Source organism: Ambystoma mexicanum, chromosome 2p (genome assembly GCF_040938575.1).
Source record: "Ambystoma mexicanum isolate Mex_15411 chromosome 2p, UKY_AmexF1_1, whole genome shotgun sequence".
Classification (NCBI taxonomy): domain Eukaryota; kingdom Metazoa; phylum Chordata; class Amphibia; order Caudata; family Ambystomatidae; genus Ambystoma; species Ambystoma mexicanum.
Genome location: NC_090923.1, coordinates 742,610,879 through 742,631,433, shown reverse-complemented (window position 1 = coordinate 742,631,433; position 20,555 = coordinate 742,610,879). Strand labels below are relative to the sequence as shown.

The window sequence follows — 20,555 nt, the reverse complement described above, 5'->3', positions numbered from 1 at the left end:
TTTCCCCATCGTTACTTAAATTCTTCCCTATGTCACACATCCCCCTAGGTGTAATCTCATTCCTCTCCATTGCACCATTTCCCCCCTCTTTGCTTATATTCCTCCCCATTGCACCATTATTCCTAGATTACCTTGCATATTTCTCCTTTACCCCTGTAACCCTATCCTTACTCACATTTCTCTTAATTTCACCCATCTTCTTAGCTGTACTTACATTCCTCTACATAGCACCGTTTGGCCTAGCTTGGATCTATGTGAAAATATAGAATCCTTTACTGCGAAATCCCGACAATCCTGCCTTTTTTGCACTTTTTTGCACAAATAAATGAAGTGTGAGACCCCCAGACCCCTCGCAAATCCCGCATCCCAATTAATACCCCTACACCACTTACCGCCTAAATTTGTGTGAAAAAGTGCACAAATTTGACAAAAAAATCCTCAATTTTCGAGTTCACAGTAAAAGGTTTTGATATTTTTGTCCTCTCCCACCTCTTTTTATTTATTTATTGTGCATTTGTAAGGCTCTTATACATCAAGTAAATTGTGTTTCAAAGCGCCCACAGGGCAACAGGGAGAGAACAAGGGAATTAAAATCAAACATAACAATCGAAGATAGAGGCATACCTACTAGGGCTTGTGAGCATTCAGAACGTGCAAGTGCAGAGAGAGTGAAGGGATGAGGGAGTGAGGGGGAGAGGATAAGTGTTAGGTGTACCCAGAGGGAAGTGCTAGGGTGGGGGCAGCTGAAAGTGCTTAGGTGAGAGAGGTCAGCTGCCAGTAAGTATGTAAGTGCAGGCCCATGGTGGCATAGGCCAGTGGGTGCCAAGGCAAGTGCTGGGAGTGGGTGGAGGCTGAAGGCGATTGGGTGTGGGAGGCCAGGACCATAGAGAACACATAAGGGCCCTGGTCGCCAATCACAGCAACAGTGGGGCTTAGCAGAGAAACGAGGAAGGAAAGGAAGAGGTGAAAAGGATAGTCTTTACGGAGCTTCTGGGATTTGAGGAGATCCGGCTCAAGACGGAGAGGAAGGTGGAAGCTGTTCCAGAGGAGGTTACCAGCCAAGGAAAGAGATTGGCCATCAGCTCACTGTTTAGCGAACCGCATGACACACAGGGAGTTAGTGCCAGAGGAACATAAATATCTGGAGGGAGAGTACTTAGTGAGGGCAAGTTGTAGATAGCATGGTCCCCAGCCCCACACAGCCTTATGGATTTGAATTTGATCCTTGTAGCAACCGGGAGCCAGTGGAGAGTGTTTAGGGTTGGACAGATGCGATCCCGGGCTTGAGGCCAAGGATAATTCTTGCAGCCCTGTTCTGTATAAACTGGAGGTGTCGTAGAGAAGAAGAGGATAGATTCAGGAAAAGGCTATTGTAGTAGTCTAACCTAGAGAGAACCAGAGCTCTAGAGACATTGAGCATCTGGGGGAGTGTGAAGAAAGGAAGAATTCCTTTGAGGAGGTGGAGTTGAAAGTGGGCCTTCTTTGAAAGGTGCTGAATATGAGGGAGGAAGGAAAGAAAGTAGTCGAAGATGACTCCAAGGTTTCTGGCTTCAGATGACGGAGAAGTGGGAGAGTCCATAGAAGATGGCCAGAGTGAGGGGCAGAAAGAGTGAGTAGGATTTCCAGTAGGAAGGGTGCTCAGGAAGTCCTGAGTTTTTGCATTGAAGGTGTGGCCATTGCGTTGCAGTGTGGCTGGGAGGGAAGAGGTCAGGGGGAGACTGCGGAAGGGTGGCTAGTTCCCTGCATATTTTAAAGCATTCATCCATGTTGTTGGATGCACCAGAGATGCAAGCCTGGATGTGGACCCTTTTCTTGGCACGGATGGAGTGTCTGTGTTGCCTTTGGAGCAGGCGACAGGCCAGTTTGTCAGTGGGTGAGCCTGATGTCTGCCCCTTCCGTTCCGCAGCTCTGCCCCTGCGTTTCAGGGCTGCAGGTTCAGAGTCATACCAGGTGTTATGCTTGGAGGCATATTTCAGGCAGATCCTCATGACTGGGGCACGAGTGTCAATGATATTAGTAATGGCAAGATGGAGGTTGCTGAGAGCAGATTGAGAGGTATAGTCTGCATTGGGCAAGGGGAGGGTGACGGTAGATGTGAAGGCAGCAGCTGCCACTCGTTTCATCAGATGGATGTTCGCCAACAAGGTTGGCAGGGGTGGGGGAGGTGAGATCAGATGGCTGAGAGGACCAGGTGAGAGTGGTCTGACCAGGAGAGTGGGGTGATCAGTGATCAAGAGTGTGTCCAGCTGAGTGTGTAGAACCAGAAGGGAGAACGGAGAGGGAGAGCGAGGTGCAGAGGTCACTGAAGAGAGTGGATGCCATGATTGAGGAGTCCAGGTGGATGTTGAAATCGACCACGAAAAGGAGTTTAGAGGTGGTTGTGAGGAGAGAGGAGGAGAAATCAGCCCATTCAGAGAGGAACAGGGTGGTAGAGCCAGGTGGCCTGTAGATAGTGGCAATGGTCGGAGAGGAGGTGGGAGAGATGACCAGCTTGCAAACCAGGCTCTCAAAGGAAGAGTAAGGCAGGGTGGATATGAGTGAAGAACCACGTCACATTAAGAGCAAGGATATCGAGGTCAAGGTCTTCAAGAAGGAGGGAGATGTCGACAGAGTGTTTTTTGGCTTAGCGAGCATTAAGTGGGGCTAGATGGAGGAGGTCTCCACTTTGATGGTTTTCCGAGGAGGTATACAGGGGCGTGGTACACAAGACAGAGGGGAAGGACAGAGAAGAATAGGTGTGGGAAAGAAGTTAATGAGGCACAGTAGGTGCCGGTCAAAGAGAAGGAAGTTGGGTTGAGGACCATAAACCAAGATAGTGCAGTGTGATAGACATTAATAATACACCAGGATGATGAGAAGCCTACCAAGAGGACTTCCCATGTAGTGCCACCATTAATGGGTGAGGATGAGTGAGGGGAGAGAGTAGAGATGATGTGAGTAGTTCATAGATCTGGACAGGGGACAGAAAAGAGGATATCAGTAAAGATCTGGAAGTTGGGCTGACATAGGTGTCTGCGATACATAGGCCAGGGTAAGTGGTCAGGATATCTTTTTTAAGCTTGGTGAGAGAGGGAGGATAGGTGATAGTGTAGCAGTTAGAGAAGATAGAGGAAATGGTGAGTGCCATAGGGGCGGCGGAGGATAAATAGCAAGAAAGAGGAAGAAAGAGGAGGGGCTCATAGCACAGTCTGAGCACAACTCACCAGGCGGCCCAGTAGCCAAGGCAAACAAGTGACAGGTGCAACAGGAATACTTTAGTGCCTCAGATGGGTGCAAAGATGTTAAAACCACACACCAGGTTTCACATTTGCCAAAGAGACGCAAAATACGATGAGAGAAGGAAGTCAGATTAAGTAAGGCAGAAAGGTAGGATGGTGTCGGCACACATTGGTTCTAAATATGTTAGGGTTAGTGGAGAGGCAATGACAATGTCCAGCAATCGCTCCGTGGTATTCAGCAGAGTGCAGAGAGTTGGATATGTCCAATTTCGTGGGGTAGCAGGCTGCCGGTATGGGGACTGTTCCATGGTTTACTACATAGGGTAAAAGAGGAGGGGGTCCCTCCTAGGCCCGGATGCACCGGGGATTGGCTCTACAAGAAAGGGCTACCCAATCAGAGAGGGGCAGCAGCCTTGGTTGTGAGTGGCTCCTCTACTCGAAACTGTGGCGGCCATTTTGGAGAGGAGATTTTCCAAGCATATTAAAATAGCCAAGTGACTTCTGCTCCAGTTTTACACATTCAGTAACACCCGCTAAGCAAGTGCGCATCATGGAGATCTAAAGAAGAGAATCTCCAGCACTCGTGTAGAACGCTTGCTGTCAAATTTGTCAATTTTCCTTCTAAATTCGATTTTTAAGTTCTGCATCATATAGCCCAGTAGGGCTTACCTTTGTTGTGTCTGTGAGCTGTAGACACGCTGCTCCTCCAGTATCCACCGACGGAAATGGGGAAGATGTAAGGCACGAGGCTTCTGCACTTCGTCCATCTTTACTTACTTTCACCCCTGTTGCACCTTTTCCCCCATTTTTACTTATATTCCTCCCAAATGCACCCTTCTGCCTAGCTTTACTTACATCTCCCTACGTTTAACCGCATTTTTCACCATTGCATATCAACCCCATCTTTACTTTATTTCCTGACCATTCCACCTTTCTCCTACCTTTAGTTATATGTCTTTCCGTTTGTCCCTTTTCTGTCCCTTAATATTTACTCCCCTCCTTCACCGATTCTCCATATTTTAACTTACATTTCAACTCATAATGCCCTTCTCCCCATCTGTACCTCACTACCTCTCCATTGATCCCTTTTCACGCTCTCCCAATTTCCCAATTGTCAAGCCCATCCATATCCCACTGTTCTCCTAATCGCCCAACCTTAATTTCCATTTCTTCACTCCATGCCATTCTTCTTCTTTGGACACTGACTCCCAATTTTCTTGCATTCCTTACCATTCTGCCATCTTTACTTACATTCCTATCCATTGCACCTTTTGCCTACCTTTTTTTTCCCCTTTGAACCTTCTCTGCCCTTTCACACACCTCTCCTTTTTCCGTTCTCCGTATGTTTACCTACATTCCTACCCATTGTACCATTCTTCCCATCTATACTTCGATTCCTCTCCATTGCCCCTTCTCCCAATCTTCAAGCCCATCCCGATCCCTTTGTTCCACTAATTTCCCAAGCTTTACTTCCATTCCATTGCTTCTTTCTCCTTCTCCCTCCTCCCTTGCATTTCTCTCCTTTACAGTCATCTCCTCACCTTCAAATTCTGCTGCTCCTCTTTGACCTCTTCGCTGCATCTTTGATCCTTTCCAAGCCATTGCTCCTCCTACCTCTGCCTCCCTGTTTTCAAGCTCAGCATTACTCCGACTGTTCTGATCTCCCAGCATTTACTTCACGTCTTTTGCTTTTCTCCCACACTTCTCAGTCCCCTTTAATTCTTCTCCCTGTTCCATGCCACCCACTCTCCCAAGGTTCTCAGAGCACATTCTGGTGTCCGAATGGCAACATATTGACCCTACAAAGCACAACAAAGAAAATAAGTAATCTTTCACATTGATAGACACTATTTAGGTCAATAAGATTTTGCATGCACTGTAACCTACTACTGTTAATGTAATGGGGCCGAGTCGTTAGGCTCGGCCTAGATTATAAAGCAATAGGGTGGTGACCGTAGTGTCAGGTGAACAGGCCAGGTTTTGTAGCCCACTGTGATGCTGCTCGAACAGATCGTTGCAAATAGTCATTAAATGCAATTTGCAAATATAGCCCACTTTTGAATTATTCCCCATACCCATTATTTTTCCCTTCCTCACCTTGTTGATCAGATAGGGAACAGACCCTGGCCCACTCTAACACAAGCCGTACAACTTTCTGTGCATTATTGAAACAAATGTGGTTACAAAATGTACAAACTAAGAAGAAAATGCAAACAAATGGTGTGTTATTTGCCTTTGTATATTGCAAGTCAGTGATTTTTGAGATTTTAGAATGTTTTTGTATGACAGTGTCCCTGCAAGCTCCTGACACACATGTTATTTTGTCTTTCAATGTCTGTGGCAGGATACTGCTGACTGTGGTGGTGATCTTCCGTATCCTCATCGTGGCCATCGTGGGAGAGACGGTGTACGAGGACGAGCAGACTATGTTCATGTGCAACACACTGCAGCCCGGCTGCAACCAGGCCTGCTATGACAAGGCGTTCCCCATCTCCCACATCCGATACTGGGTCTTCCAGATCATCTTGGTCTGCACACCCAGCCTGTGCTTCATCACTTACTCTGTCCACCAGTCAGCCAAGCAGCGAGACCGCCGCTACTCCTTCCTCTACCCACTCCTTGAAAAAGACTGCACCCGTGAGGGCAGGAAGGTGAAGAACGTCAATGGCATCCTAGTCCAGAACCCAGATGCCTCTTCCAAGGAGGAGCCTGACTGCCTGGAGGTAAAGGAGATCCCAAGCACTCCACTGAGGACTGTGAAGAGCGCCAAGGTCAAGCGTCAGGAAGGCATCTCCCGCTTCTACATCATTCAGGTGGTCTTCAGGAATGCTCTTGAGATCGGTTTTCTGGCTGGGCAGTACTTCCTCTATGGCTTTAATGTCCCCTCCATTTTTGAGTGTGACCGATATCCTTGTGTCAAAGAGGTTGAGTGCTATGTGTCTCGGCCGACTGAAAAAACTGTCTTTCTGGTCTTCATGTTTGCCGTCAGTGGGGTCTGTGTACTCCTCAATCTGGCGGAACTCAACCATCTGGGCTGGCGGAAGATCAGGACAGCCATGAGGGGCGTGCAGGCCAGGCGCAAGTCCACCACAGATGTCCGGAAGAAAGACATGACTCCTCTGACTCAAGTGCCTACCTTGGGAAGGACACAGTCCAGCGAGTCGGCTTACGTCTGATGCCATTGGCCCCTCTTCTGTTGGGGGGGCGATGACTTTAAACCTTAACATTTTGAACTTGGATTATAGGTGAGACCATTACGGCTTGGCCCTTTGTTAGTGGTGGGGCAACCATAAAACTGAAGAAGATCTCAGCCAAACGGCCACTCAATCTGAAATTCCTGCTGCCCAGTATGGGCCAAGCCAAAGTTAAGGATTAAGTGACTTCCACCTCTAACTGTTACTGAAATTGATATGTCAGTTTCCATGTCAACCGGCTCCTTCTAGGGTCTTCAAAGGTCTTTATATTCCCCCAGAGGACAGTGCTCAACGGGAAGAAGGTTGTGCAAATGTTTCTGCTAAACTCAACCTTTGTTCGCCTTCTCCCTCCTCAGATGGGGCCAGGGCGAGCAAAGCTAAACAAAAGGGCTGAGCTAACCAACCTCAAGGGGGGAATGATAATCCCAGGAGCATCAGCTGGCGGCTAGAGGAGCTATGTATGCAGATTCCCAGCAAAGCTGGAGGAGCTATCCATACTCTTCCCAGCACAGCTAGAAGAGCTGTCCATACTCTTGCCTGCACAGCTAGAGAAGCTATCCATACTCCTGCCTGCACAGCTAGAGGAGCTATCCATACTCTTCCCTGCATAGCTAGAGGAGCGATCCATACTCTTCCCTGCACAGCTAGTGGAGCGATCCATACTCTTCCTTCACAGCTAGGGGGGCTATCCATACTCTAGCCTGCACAGCTAGAGGAGGAGCTATCCATACTCTTGCCTGCACAGCTAGAGGAACTATCCATACTCTTCCCTGCACAGCTAGAGGAGCTATCCATACTCTTCCCTGCACAGCTAGAGGAGCTATCCATACTCTTCCCTGCACAGCTAGAGGAGCTATCCTTACTCTTCCCTGCACAGCTGGAGGAGCTATCCATACTCTTCCCTGCACAGCTAGAGGAGCTATCTATAATGCTTCCCTGCATAATCCCATCTATGGGTTGATGGGGCACACTGAACACCACGGGCCGAAGGTGTCCCGAGTCCATCCACTCGCTACTGTTCAGGATCCTCCTCCGATTCCTCACTCACAAGCCTGGTTCTCAGGACAAGCCATTAGGCTATGGTGCTTTCCCCTCCTCATTGGCCATGGGACTCGCAGGCACGCGCAGGTGCGAGCCGGCATTTGTGGGAGGGACTTGGTAACTTCTGAATGAAACAGCACGCACTTACTTTGGTTTTTCCCTCACCCAAGCCTTCCTCTAAATGCTCAGAGCATGGTGCCATTCCCAAATATCAACTTCCACTCTGGCCACAGGTGAGGAAATCACCCGTGCCCAGTGGCCCTATTAAGTACTGCTCAGGATAAGTGATGACTATGCAAACATCCTTTTAGGGGCGCGGTATGAAAATACTACAGATAGTCCAAGTCTCACTGAATGCATTCTGGCAGTTATTTTGTAAGGGGTGGAGGTTGGGCTGCTGCTAAGACTTTATGAAAGGGCGTTTATCTGGCGTTGTTCTTGGCTACTCTGTTGCCAACAGGAATAAAGCAAGAATGAATCGCTAATGCTATTTATTCAAGGCATGCCCCTTTTGTTTCCTCCGGGGAAGAACTACTGGATGTTATGCTGCATTCATTCTATAAAACAATCCGGCGAGTATAAGCCCAGAAGAGGAAGAGTTACAATGGGCATCATTACGAGTCTGCTGGTAACCCGGTAGACTCGCCTTACCGTTTCCAACACCTGAGATCCCGGTGCTACTGGGATATCACCGGCGGCGGAGGACCTGTAAGATCCAATTCCCGTGGGGGCACCCTGATGCGGTGACACCATTAGTAAGAGTGCCGGTGCTTCAGTGTCTTCGAGTCTGCCGGTAGTTTACAGCCCCTGCTGGCAGAATTGAAGTGAGACAGTCTGAAAAACGTTGTTACAGGCACCTTCGTTTCTGGACTGGCTCACTTATATTGACGGCCAATGTCACACGCACATCTCTGAAACACCACTGTGGTTTACGTAGCTCTGTGGGGGGCTTTGGGGTAGGAACACTGAAAAACTGAAATCGTACGTGGCTTCTGTGGCAGTGCAACAGAACTCACCCTGCTCAAAATAAAAGGCTTTTCTTAAACATTGAGTAAGCAAACCAACTGCTTTCAAAATACCTCATTTAAGCATTTACCAATCCCTACACAGGCATGTATGGGGAATGAAAAATGTAAATTAGCTAAATAATCAGCCGGTCTAAGTGGTTTACTTAACGATTAGGGAATACATAAACTGCTTGTAGAAAATAAATGCTTATCACTGCTTGGGAACTGTTATTTAAACATTCCAACTGCTTGATAAGAACTTGAGAACTATTAAGCAAGCACCTCTCTTTGTCTAGGGCATGATTGGCTCCTTATTATTTTGGGTGGGGGGCGGGGCTTGGTGCAATGGTAATTCACTTTAATCAGAAAAGCCGGGGCTCTTCTCTAGTTCATAGGGATACTTGCTTTAGTTCTTTTGTGTCTTTTTCACTACTGTGTAAAGATGTGTCTCCATGTTTGCTCTTTTAGTTTTTGTAAAACATATGTGTTTATGTTGAAACCTTTTCTATTCCCACCTACTTTCACTTGTGTTTTATCAAGAATGTTAGCCTGGGGTGGGGGCTGTGAGAGGCAAATAGATAGATAGATAGATAGATAGATAGATAGATAGATAGATAGATAGATAGATAGATAGATAGATAGATAGATAGATAGATAGATAGATAGATATGAGTAAGACGGAAATGCAAGGGAAGAGAAGGGACAGGAAAAGACGAGAGAAGGAAGGACATGAGGAAAGTTAAAACAAGGACAGAGGTTTAGAGGGGGGCAAAAGGGACAGGACAAAGGGAAAGGAAAGAGAGTAACGTCTGTCTTGGGAAAACAAAAGAGAAAGGAGAAAGGGAAGGGAAAGAGACAGCAAAGTCTCTTTGGAAGAACTAAAAGGAAAGGAAAGAGACAGCAAAGTCTAATCTTTGGTAATGTTAGTTGTTATTTTTAAAGAACAAATTTCACTATTTCCATGGTTTCATTGCAATGATGGTTCAATGGGTGGGCGAAAAGTGCTCTGCCTGAACAGTGTTTCCCTCAGGAAAGAGCCCCAGTGAGGCTGCTGAGAGCGGTTGTTGGCTTTGCAATTCCTTCTGTGCACCTGGGTTTAATTGTTGGTGTGAACTTGGTCTGCACAGAGCAATCACATATGGAAAATGTGTGTTCCCAAGCACGGGTTTCCTCAGAAGTCCCAAGGGATTCTAACCAACTCCTCCATCGTCCCAACCCATTTCAAGTTGAAGACTTTATTCGCTCACAAAGCTTTAGTGCAGTTGCACAACTGCTACGGGCAGAAAGCTTCAGGGTGGTTATACTTGTGATGAGCAGGTGGTACCTGTCTTCCAAGAAGGTCACTTTATGAGTAAGGTGGACATGTCCACTCCCAAAGCTTCAGGGCAGTTACACTCATGACGGGCAGGTGGTGTCTGTCTTCCAGGAAGGTCTCTTTATGAGTAAGGTGGACATGTCCACTGCCAAAGCTTCAGAGCAGTTACACTCCTGATGGGCAGGTGGTGCCTGTCTTTCAGGAAGGTCTCTTTATGAGTAAGGTGGGCATGTAGACTCTTCTGGGCAGTTACACTCCTGATGGGCAGGTGGTGTGTCTGTCTTCCAGGAAGGTCTCTTTACGAGTTAGGTGTGCATACCCACTCCCAAACCTTCAGAGTGGTTAGACTCGTGATGGGCCAGAATGTCTGTCTTCCAATAGGGTCTCTTTATGAGTTAGGTGGTGGTTAGACTTGCAATGGGCAGGTGGTGTCTGTCTCCCAGGAAGGTCTCTTTACACGTAAGGTGTGCATACCCACTCCAAAAAATTCAAAGCGGTTACACTTGTGATGGACAGGCAGTGTCTGTCTTCCAAGAAGGTCTCTTTGAGAGTAAGGTCGGCATGTCCACTCTAAAAGCTCTAAGGTGGTTACATTTGTGATGGTCAGGTGGTGTCTGTCTTCCAGGAAGGTCTCTTTGTGAGTAAGGTGGTCATGCCCATTCCCAAAACATCAAGGTGGTTACACTCATGATGGGCAGGTGGTGTCTATCGCCCAGGAAGGTCTCTTTACAAGTAAAGTGGGCATACCCACTCCCAAAGCTTCATAGTGGTTACACTCGTGGTGGGCAGGTGGTGTCTGTCTTCCAGGAGGGTCTCTTTATGAGTAAGGTGGACCTGTACACTCCCAAAGCTTCAGGGTGGTTACACTCATGATGGGCAGGTGGGATCTGTCTCCCAGGAAGGCCTCTTTACAAGTAGGGTGGGCATACCCACTCCCAAAGCTTCATAGTGGTTACACTCGTTATGGGCAGGCGGTGTCTGTCTTCCAGGAGGGTCTCTTTACAAGTAGGGTGGGCATACCCACTCCCAAAGCTTCAGGGTGTTTACACTCATGATGGGCAGGTGGTGTCTGTCTCCCAGGAAACTCTTTACAAGTAGGGTGGGCATACCCACTCCCAAAGCTTCATAGTGGTTACACTCGTTATGGGCAGGTGGTGTCTGTCTTCCAGGAGGGTCTCTTTACAAGTAGGGTGGGCATACCCACTCCCAAAGCTTCAGGGTGGTTACACTCATGATGGGCAGGTGGTGTCTGTCTCCCAGGAAGGTCTCTTTACAAGTAGGGTGGGCATACCCACTCCCAAAGCTTCATAGTGGTTACACTCGTGATGGGCAGGCGGTGCCTGTCTTCCAGGAGGGTCTCTTTACGAGTAAGCTGGTGGTTAGACTTGTGATGGGCAGGTGGTGTCTGTCTTCCAGGCGGTTTGCTCTCTGAATAAAAGGAACATTAAAGGTTTTAATATCTGCATGAAAAATATTTTTTACAGCAACTAAAGTATAGGAAATTGTTAAATACACCAAACAAACGAAAGGTACAATCTAAAACTAAACAATAGCAGGAGGCATATTAATGAACTGCAAATGAGCCCAGACAAGTCCTTACAATGTGTAAGTTTAAGTGTCCTCAGTCAGAGAAGCATGCAACTATAGCCTTACTGTTTATGTAATTATGGCCACCCAAAATCTTAACTAATGTGCAATTAATGAAAAGCCTTTTGCAGTAAAGTCTATTCGAAGGCACGTATAAGTGACCTAAGTATCAGCTACCTGTAGCCACTGTGATGTGCTGCGAAAGGTAATGAGGAAAAACATGTAGGCGAATTCAGTATAAGATAATGGCTGTAGTAATAATGAGAAATCCAAGGCGGGGTAACACTCATACCGAAAGACAATTGATGGAGTAACAATGAGAAATGAATGGAGGGATAACACTCATGCAGAAAGATAATTGCTGGAGTAATAATGAGAAATCAATGGCGGGATAACACTCATACAGAAAGATAATTGCTGGAGTAATAATGAGAAATCAATGGAGGGATAACACTCATACAGAAAGATAATTGCTGGAGTAATAATGAGAAATCAATGGCGGGATAACACTCATACAGAAAGATAATTGCTGGAGTAATAATGAGAAATTAATGTCGGGACAAAGGTAACAGGCAGAGTAACGCTAGATGGGTGGAGTAACACTGAGAAAGACAAAAGGTGGAGTAAAACAGAACTCTAAGGTGGCAAATCACTAAGAAAGTGCCAGAGTACTTTGAGAGAAACAGGTGCTGAAGTAATGTTGAGCAAGGCAATGGGCATTGAATACTGAACAAACTAACATATGGAGCAATGCCGAAGAATACATTAGGCACGATAATGGTGAGATACATAATACCCGAGAAAGACAATTGCAAAAGCATTACTTGATTAAAAAAAACAGTGGTATGTTGACTGTAGCTGCAGTGGCACTGAGAAGATAGCCAAGTAGCAACGAGCGAGGCATGTGGCAAGGTAATGCTGAGAAAGACAAACTGGCCGAACAGTGTCAGTGAAGACCATGGCAAGAATATCTCCTACAACACAAATGATCATATCGACAGCAGGCAGCTTTCCACGCAGTCCTTTTTAGACAGTCAGTGCCATTACAGAAGGGGAACAAACATCAACATTGACTTTAGTGAAACCACATAAGGGGCAGTCCAGGCCAAACTGCAAAGGCACATCCCTTCTGCATTGGACAACAAGCAACCCTGGGACCAGACATTTTCTAGATGCATTGGGCGTCATCAGTTAGGCACAGCGAGCTTTGGACCTATTCATTTGTTTTGGACTTTCCCTTATCATGTGGCACACAATTGATGTGGACATGTTTTCTGTCTTCTGCAAAGGCACACTGTATAGGACACAACCAGAGTACAGAGTAATGCTGGGTAAGGATATCACTGGAGTGGAGTTGAGTAAAACACAGTTCGAAGTAACGGTGAGATTCAAATGATGCGATGAAAGTGAAGTAAGAACAAATATGCAGAGTTACTTAAAGTAAGAAAATGCCCAAAGCAACAATGAGTAAGAGACCACCTAGAGTAACACTCCCGAATGGCAGTGGATGCAGTAACGCTAAGAGAGACAACAGAGAGAGTAACATTGAGGAGAACAACAGGCACGTTCATTTTGAGAAGGAAAATGGACAGTGAAAGCTGAGAAATAAAGTGGGTAAAGTACAAAATCAAAAATTGGCAGAGTATTGTCCAGAAAAATAGGTAGAGTAACAATCAATAAGAAAAGGACCAGCCTGGCATCGAGGAAAATAATGGCTAGACTAATGATAAACATTACACACAGCAGAGTAATGCTGAGAAAGATATTTGACAGAGTAATAACTTTAAAAGAAAACAACCACTGTAGTGCTCATGTAAATGAAAGCTTAAGTAAAATGAAACAAGGAAATGTTAAAAGTCACATGGTAAAACAGGCACTGGGCGGGGTCCCTCTGAGGAATGTTGAAATCGTGATGAATGTTGGGAAAGCCAATTGCTAGAGAAAAGTTGGGGAAGCAGTAGACAACGTATTTCTGATCATGAGATTGCCTGACCCTGATTATGAGGCAATAATATGGTTAATGAGGAATCTGGACATTTTTGTTGAATGTATCTTCTTATGATTGGGGTATGAGCATGGGCTGGAAATGTGATAAGCAGTGCACACCTAATGTATCTAGGAAGAACTAGTAGAAGATATTTTTTTCAAGCCCAGCTGTGACTGGTTATAAATGTTTTGAGGTGAGGGGGAGGAAAAAGGCCATGGCACAAATCCCTACTTAATAAAGAAAAAGAAGAGAACCCAAATTTGGGATCCTCTCGTCGCCTTCACACTTTCTACATGCACCCCAAGGGCGGTTAAACATATAGAAATTCAAAAGTCAAACAAATAAAGTGAAATTCGCAATTTAATACCACAATGGGTTCTGAAATACAATATTACTTTAAGAACAATAATTTATTGTTTCAAGCACAATAAATGCGAGGAGGAACACAATATACAGGCAATAGTGTCCAATGTAAATCGGCTGACGCGTTGCTGGTGACCCTTGGGGGTCTCATGGAAGAGTCAGGTGCAGCACTAGTCTAGATTTCATTCATACTTTTCATGTGAATTTGGGAGTGGCAGGGCTGCATCAAACAGGAACCTCCTCCTTAGAATCATGGTGGTGGCCACAGAGAAGATGAAATGCCTTTAAAGGGTCAATGTCTTCTTCCCGCTGCACAAACCCTTATTTTTTTTTTACTTTTTACTCACAATCCGGTAAAGAACTTAAAGTGAGATTGCAGCTAAAAGTTCAAAACCAAACAAGATTTAGCCTGAGATCCACTTTCCTTCTGGCAAATTCTCCTGATTAACGTAGTCAGAGACTGGTATATCATGATTAAAAACATGGCAGGTGATCTGACAAACAATAAAAGGAGAAGAAAAGCCCCTGTGGGAGCCCAAAATGGCGCTCGACATTTTGTGTTGATTAACACTGGAGAGCACATCTTCTCTGGGGGGCGAAAGTGAAAAACAAGCCTTTCTTCAGAAAGAGAGTGTCTCCTTCCAAAGCCTGCAGTGTGGCCAGAGGCATTTCCAACACATTTCCTACGCAGGGTCTTGGTGACTATCAAAGTGGCCTTGACCTGAAAAATTGGCAAAAGATGTGCCTTTTCGGGTCTTAGTCTTGCCACAGTAAAGAAAACAACATGATTTGCACTGGCTGAAGTCTCCACACAGTTTCAATGGTGAGCCGAACTGAGGCATAGTATGCGGATACACCCACATACCTCCCTTAGTGCTATCATTAAGAGCTGAAGGCCCTTCCCTGTTGGAATCCATGCTCCAACATCGAAACAGAGAGAGCTAGAAGGAGCAAGCCACGGAAGGAAGATGCCACCGCCACTTTTGGGCAGATTTGGGGATGGGAAACTAGGAGACATGACAGCCCCCAGAAACGTTATAGGAACTTTATAGGAACTTACAAAAGTCTCAAACGGCAGCATGAGACATGGGCGGGAAAGGAAGGACATGTCGGAGGTCACATCTCCAGTAACCTAGGTATCGCAGTCGTCACCACCCTGGTACCTCTGAACTCACAACTGGTCGCCACTAAGCACTCAGATACGAGTGCTGATCAGGTCTACCACAAGACTACACAATGCACTTAAACCCAGCCACGGAAGGAACAACATTAATTAGCCATTGGAACAAAAGGTCACCAGGGAAGGTTTGGTGTTAGCTTGCAGGACTAGCAGCACCTCTACTAGTAGACTGGCAACGTCGAGAAAGCATGCTAACTAGTAAAAACATGGCTTGCTTCAATTACATTTTTCATAGAGTGCCCTGGTCAATGAAATACGTGGGGCGAGACTCATGCCCGGTCTTGGGAGGATAGCTCAGCAGCAACGTGGTCGCCTTGGAAGCAAGATGACACGGAGCAACACAGGTTCGATCCCCGGGTCCGCGCTTAGAAACCTCTGGGTATTAAGTGCGTTATAAATAACCTATCATATCATATCAAAGTTTAGTCTCTATGGCAAGTTGTATATTTCTGTAGAGGTCGCTGTCTCTGGAAGATGGATAGCGCCAGGGCACAGTTTGCCACACATCATGCTCTGTTAAATCTCCTAACGGTCAGCCCGGCCTCTGCTTCACCAGCCGCTGAATACTGCCCCCCCCCACACCCCCACACATTCACTTAGAGATGGGCTGTGGCCTATTGGCAGAGAAGGTGGTGTATGTGGAAAATGTTAATGTGAATTATTTCTTATGTGGCGCAACTCAACCCATAGGCCTCAGTGCGCAGAAAGTGGGCGCAGATTGAAATTTGCATCACTTATGCCTGTGTAAGGTTCATTTTCTGACCAAATGTGTGCATTTGGCTGCCAGAGCCAAGAACCCTGAACTACATTCACAAAAAAATATGCTAAATAAAAACGATTGCGGAATTTTAAAAAAAATGCAATCTCTGTGTGATCAACAAACCGCTGCCAAAGCAGTCTGAGTATTTATGCACTAACTACATCCCACTGCTCCCCACCCTTGACAAAAGATAATTTATTGTATTTTATATCTAAGTGGCTGGCATACTGTTGTAGATATGAACGTCTGAGAGACTCTAAAACTTCAAATATGTACATAAAAGTAAATCTTTTTTTAAAAAACGAATGTCTGTATGGTGTCCTCTTTTCTGCGATGGTGCCCTTAATGTCCCAGAGCATGTACCCATGCCAACAGGGAACTTGCCACACGCCACTGGTGAGGCGCGGCATGAAGCATTGCATCAAGAGGTGGATTCCTGAGCAGAAGCTGGCAATGGAGTGACCGATGATGCAGACCCAGGTCAGATTGTGGGAATTTCCCAGGAGTTTAGTTTACCGGAAGCAAAGCTGTGTATCCACCAACAAACGGCTCAAGACTGGTCAGATTTGGGGATGGGTCCACCTTTTCCTCCACAAGCTGTATCCCCTGCCAGTGACCATCTGCACCCCCTCTCGCCATCGCCTTCTTAGTCTACACTTAGACTGTCCTAATTGTATCCATATTACTGTAACCACATGTTGTATGATGCCCCATTCCTTCACAGCTAGGTGTGTGCCAGGTCAATGACTAAAGCCTTCACTACAAGCGCCTGTGTTTGATCTCATGGTCACAAATTCGAATCCCAGCAGGTCCACTCAGCCTTTCATCCTGCTAATCAGTTGCGGCAGGTGTGGATGGGCTGAACAGGATATTGAAGCAAAGAAAAGGAATAATGCAGACAGATATGGCTGCTATGAGTTCTGTTGCCCAATTGATCCACACCCATCCACTCCTTACTCAGTAGGGCTACATCTATCCACTGTCACTGGGATCCTGACCCTGACCGCTCCTTTACTTCAGTGACTATAATTAAAGTCCCCCTAATTGAACTGCATTGCTTAGAAACAAATGCTCAACATTGGGAAATACACATCTGCACATTTCCTGGGGCATTGCATGAGAATCCCAGCATCCAGAGAGACATTATATCTGTGAGGGTGCCATACCACTGGCAGCGGCACACACCCGCCCTTTCGTTTCTCAGATGTAAGTGTGTGTTGGGGTTCAATATGACTAACTATAATTTCACAAAACAGAGGGTTCTCGGTGGAGAGTGGTACTAGAAGGGGTAGAACAAACATCCGTTATTGCCCTGTGAAATTGAACACTATGATGTTCCACTCTTTTTCTGTGTTGACTCCAGACAGAGCACTCACAATAATCGGTGTGGGAAGCTTACTCGTTCCAGTGTGCAAAGGGGTTGATGCATTTTGGTAAATGAGATTGAAAAAACGTTCTGCAATTGTGGGTAAGCCCCAGGATGGACGTATGCATGTCCGGCAACAAAATAGTGTGCATAGGCAATTATTGGAGGCTGGTTAAGAAAAAGAATAGCACAGATTGAGCCATACAATTCTATGTCAAATAATAATGTTTTTGTTAGCATTGGTAAGATAGAAAAAGTCCAAGAAAAGATTTGTCATGGGAACCAGTAGTGCAGAATCGGGTCATCTGTGCCATCCGAAAGTCATTGGCAGTCCAGGCCAAATAAAGTCCTCCATTCTACAAAGGGATACATAACACAGAATTAAAAATCTGTATTCTTCTAAACTACTGGAAGTCTATCTGGGCAGTATTCCATGTTATTCTTTAAATCCATCTCTGTCAATACGCAAGGTGACCAATCCAATGCAGATCATTCCAACCCTACCCCAGCAGGAACATTCTGGCCCTAAACTTTCATCGGTTTGAGATGATATCCTACAATGAGTGGATAAAGGAGGCATTGCTCTCCTAGTGATCTGGTGATGTTAGATCTACCAGCAGCATTCGACACAGTGGATCATTCATGTCTGTCTAATCAAGCCAACATTTTGGTGCATGCTCTGAAATGCTGTTGCTCCTTTTTAGAGGGTAGAACACAAAAGGTAAAATTAGCTAAATTTTTGATCCCTAAAAAGGGTGTGACCTGCTCCCCTATGCCACCAGTGCTTTTTAACATGTATGTTCGACTGCTGTTTGACATCTTCCCTAGGTATGGATTGCAATATCACGCTTATGCTGATGATACACAAGTCTATATCAGCTTTGATGGCCCTGACTCTAGCCTAGAAAATCGTGTCAATTACTTGGAAGAAGCTGATTCTTGGATGTTGGATAATGCACTTCTGCTGAATCCTAGTAAAACAGAAGCTATCCTTCCTGGCCTGAAAAGTAAGTTCCGTACTCCCTCAAAATTGTCTTCCCCTCCCATACTATTTAATTTACATACAAGCTTTTAATCCAAGGGGGAAAAACATAGGATTCTACTGGCAACAGGATCTTGATATGAATGCTCAAATTAACCAACTGTTAATGTTATGATTCTATAAACTTTGCTTGCACTGAAGGATTGTTCCATTTATAGAGAGAATATTTCTCGGCATGGTTGTTGGTTCTCTTATTAACTCTAGGATACATACCATTGTCATTCTTTGAACCTGGGTGTTCCTAAGTTTCTTTTGTTTTTTTTAATTAATTAAGCGTCATTTGATTATATATAACCTTTAACGCTATTAAATTATACAGTAATACAATGGTTCAACATAAGACATAAAAATATATTATGACTACAATCAATTTTCTAAAAAGTTTCATCAAACTTGTAATATAAGAAATAACATAACTTTCTAAAAAAACATGAAACTGCAAAATTCCTTCAATTTACCTATGTGCAAATATGCATTTAATGCAATAAGTTCATAATGACTTCCCACATGTGATAAACGGTGAAGTTTAACACAGTATTTCTGCCTTCATATACCCTTGTCCAAAATTGATTTGTGAAAATAAAATTCATGTCCTCATCCTGCATTAAGTATCCTTTCTCGTGCATGGGAGTTAGCCCTGAACATTCTGTCAACAGGTGTGGTGCAGTCTTCTGTTGTTCTCCACATATTCTACTTGATTGTTCCTGCATAGTAATCTTTCCCCCCTAGCCGCTATTTGTCAGCACAGGGAGCTGATTAAGTCTTAGTAAAAAGATAAACCGCCTTATCTTTGTATTTTGCCAATTAATAAGGTAGGGGCATGCAGTATCAGGTAGGAATGCTTGCCTGGAGTATAATTCATAGCAGGATTTCCACGCTAAATAGGTAGTTTGCTTGTCCCTATCCCAAATCATAGCCATTTTTTCCTGACTGAATTGTGTGGCCAAGTCGTCCTCTGGAATCAATGCGCAACCAATTTCATCCAAAAAATGATCAGTCTCACTGTGCCATATTTGCAATGCTGGAAAAAGGCACCTATTGCCATTTCGATCACTAACGTATGAGCCCATTGAGTCCATATTGCCAGCATTCAACTATATGGGTTACATGCAGCAATCATTTTCTGGGTAGTCAAAGAAATCAGACCCAGCTCGAAGTATATTACTTCATCTGGAACACGTTGAGGGAGACCCAAGGCACTTCTCTAACATTTCCCTTGTAAGAGTTTCAGCCAGGTTGTCTCTTTGGCAGAAAAGACTTCTAGCCCATAGAGTGCACCAGGAACAATACAAGTATTGTATAGTTCAATAGGCCCTCTACAGAGTCTCTGCACGATGTTGGGAAGGAGCTAGCACCTTCCTTCATTCCCAAGCGCTTCAGAATTAGGCAAGACTTCTTTTAACTGTTTCTAGGCACTACAAGAGGCCAGGGGGAGGAGGGGCAGTACAAGGAAGGCAGTTATTATTTAAATATAAGGTGTAAAATACATATTAGCTGAATACATTTGTAAATGTTAAATTAGTTTTTCTCAACACATGGTAGAAGCAGGCTCTCTGCCAAAAGGAATGTAGCTTGTGCTAAAAATAGACTACAGGCATTGCCGTGGTGTTCGCTAGCTCTGGCAGGCCAGCAACTCAGTAGCAGTATGCTAAAATGGGATTGTACATGCTCAATGCACGACATGCAGAAATATGCAAAATCAGGCTTAAAAGAAATTACAGCACCACATACAAATATGAGTAAGATGGGTGGAGAATGAATAATAATTAGTTATAGAAATGTTTAGTTTTTCCTGGGGCTGGGCCTCAATATTTGTAAAGGTCTCCAGGTCTGCAGTGTGTGTCTATGTAAGGTATTAATATGTTAAGTAGCATTGCTGACATACATTGCTGATGATGAAGAAAGGAAGACTTTGCAGCATTATATTACATTACATTATTTACTAGGTGCAGCCAGAGAGGCCCGGAGGCATACAGTGTTTCTTAAATGCCTCCAGAGTCGGGCAACTGCTTAGATGAGAAGGCAAGGCATTCCATTTTACTGGGGCAATCCCCAAAAGGCGCCCCTTCTTACTAGTTCCAATTATGTTCTCGGAATGTGCCGGTGTTGTTCATCTTTAGAGTGCAAGGCACGAACCGCCAGTTTATTATAATTTTTTTTAGCAATATAAGTGGGAAAAGATCTGTTAAGAGACTTATATGTGATAGGGAGTAGCCTAAACTCTATCCTCTCCGCAATGGGAAGCCAATGTAGTTTTCTTCTCACCTCCGACACATGAGCGAACTGACGTAAACCCATGATTGTTCTGATGGTGCTATTCTGCACCACTTGGAGCCTGGCATTTCAGTTTTACCTACTCCTATGAGGAGGGAGCTGCAATAATCAATTTTTGCAGAGATGATAGCTCGGGCAATCGTTTTGCAGTCTTTCTGGGATAGAAATTGACAAATGTGTGAAAGCAGCCTAATATAGTAGGCCAATGCTGAGACCAGGCT

General features: G+C 45.1%; 1 protein-coding gene across 1 annotated transcript in view; it reads left to right on the top strand.

Moving 5' to 3' along the window:
* The window catches only part of LOC138566741 (gap junction delta-2 protein-like), a 404,381-nt gene extending 388,428 nt beyond the window's left edge, over nt 1-15,953 (top strand). The window contains exon 2 of the mRNA XM_069644372.1: nt 5,563-15,953. Coding sequence (XP_069500473.1) covers nt 5,563-6,394 — 832 coding nt within the window. The 3' untranslated portion in view covers nt 6,395-15,953. The remainder of the gene's footprint in view (nt 1-5,562) is intronic.
* The last annotated feature ends 4,602 nt before the right edge of the window (nt 15,954-20,555 follow it).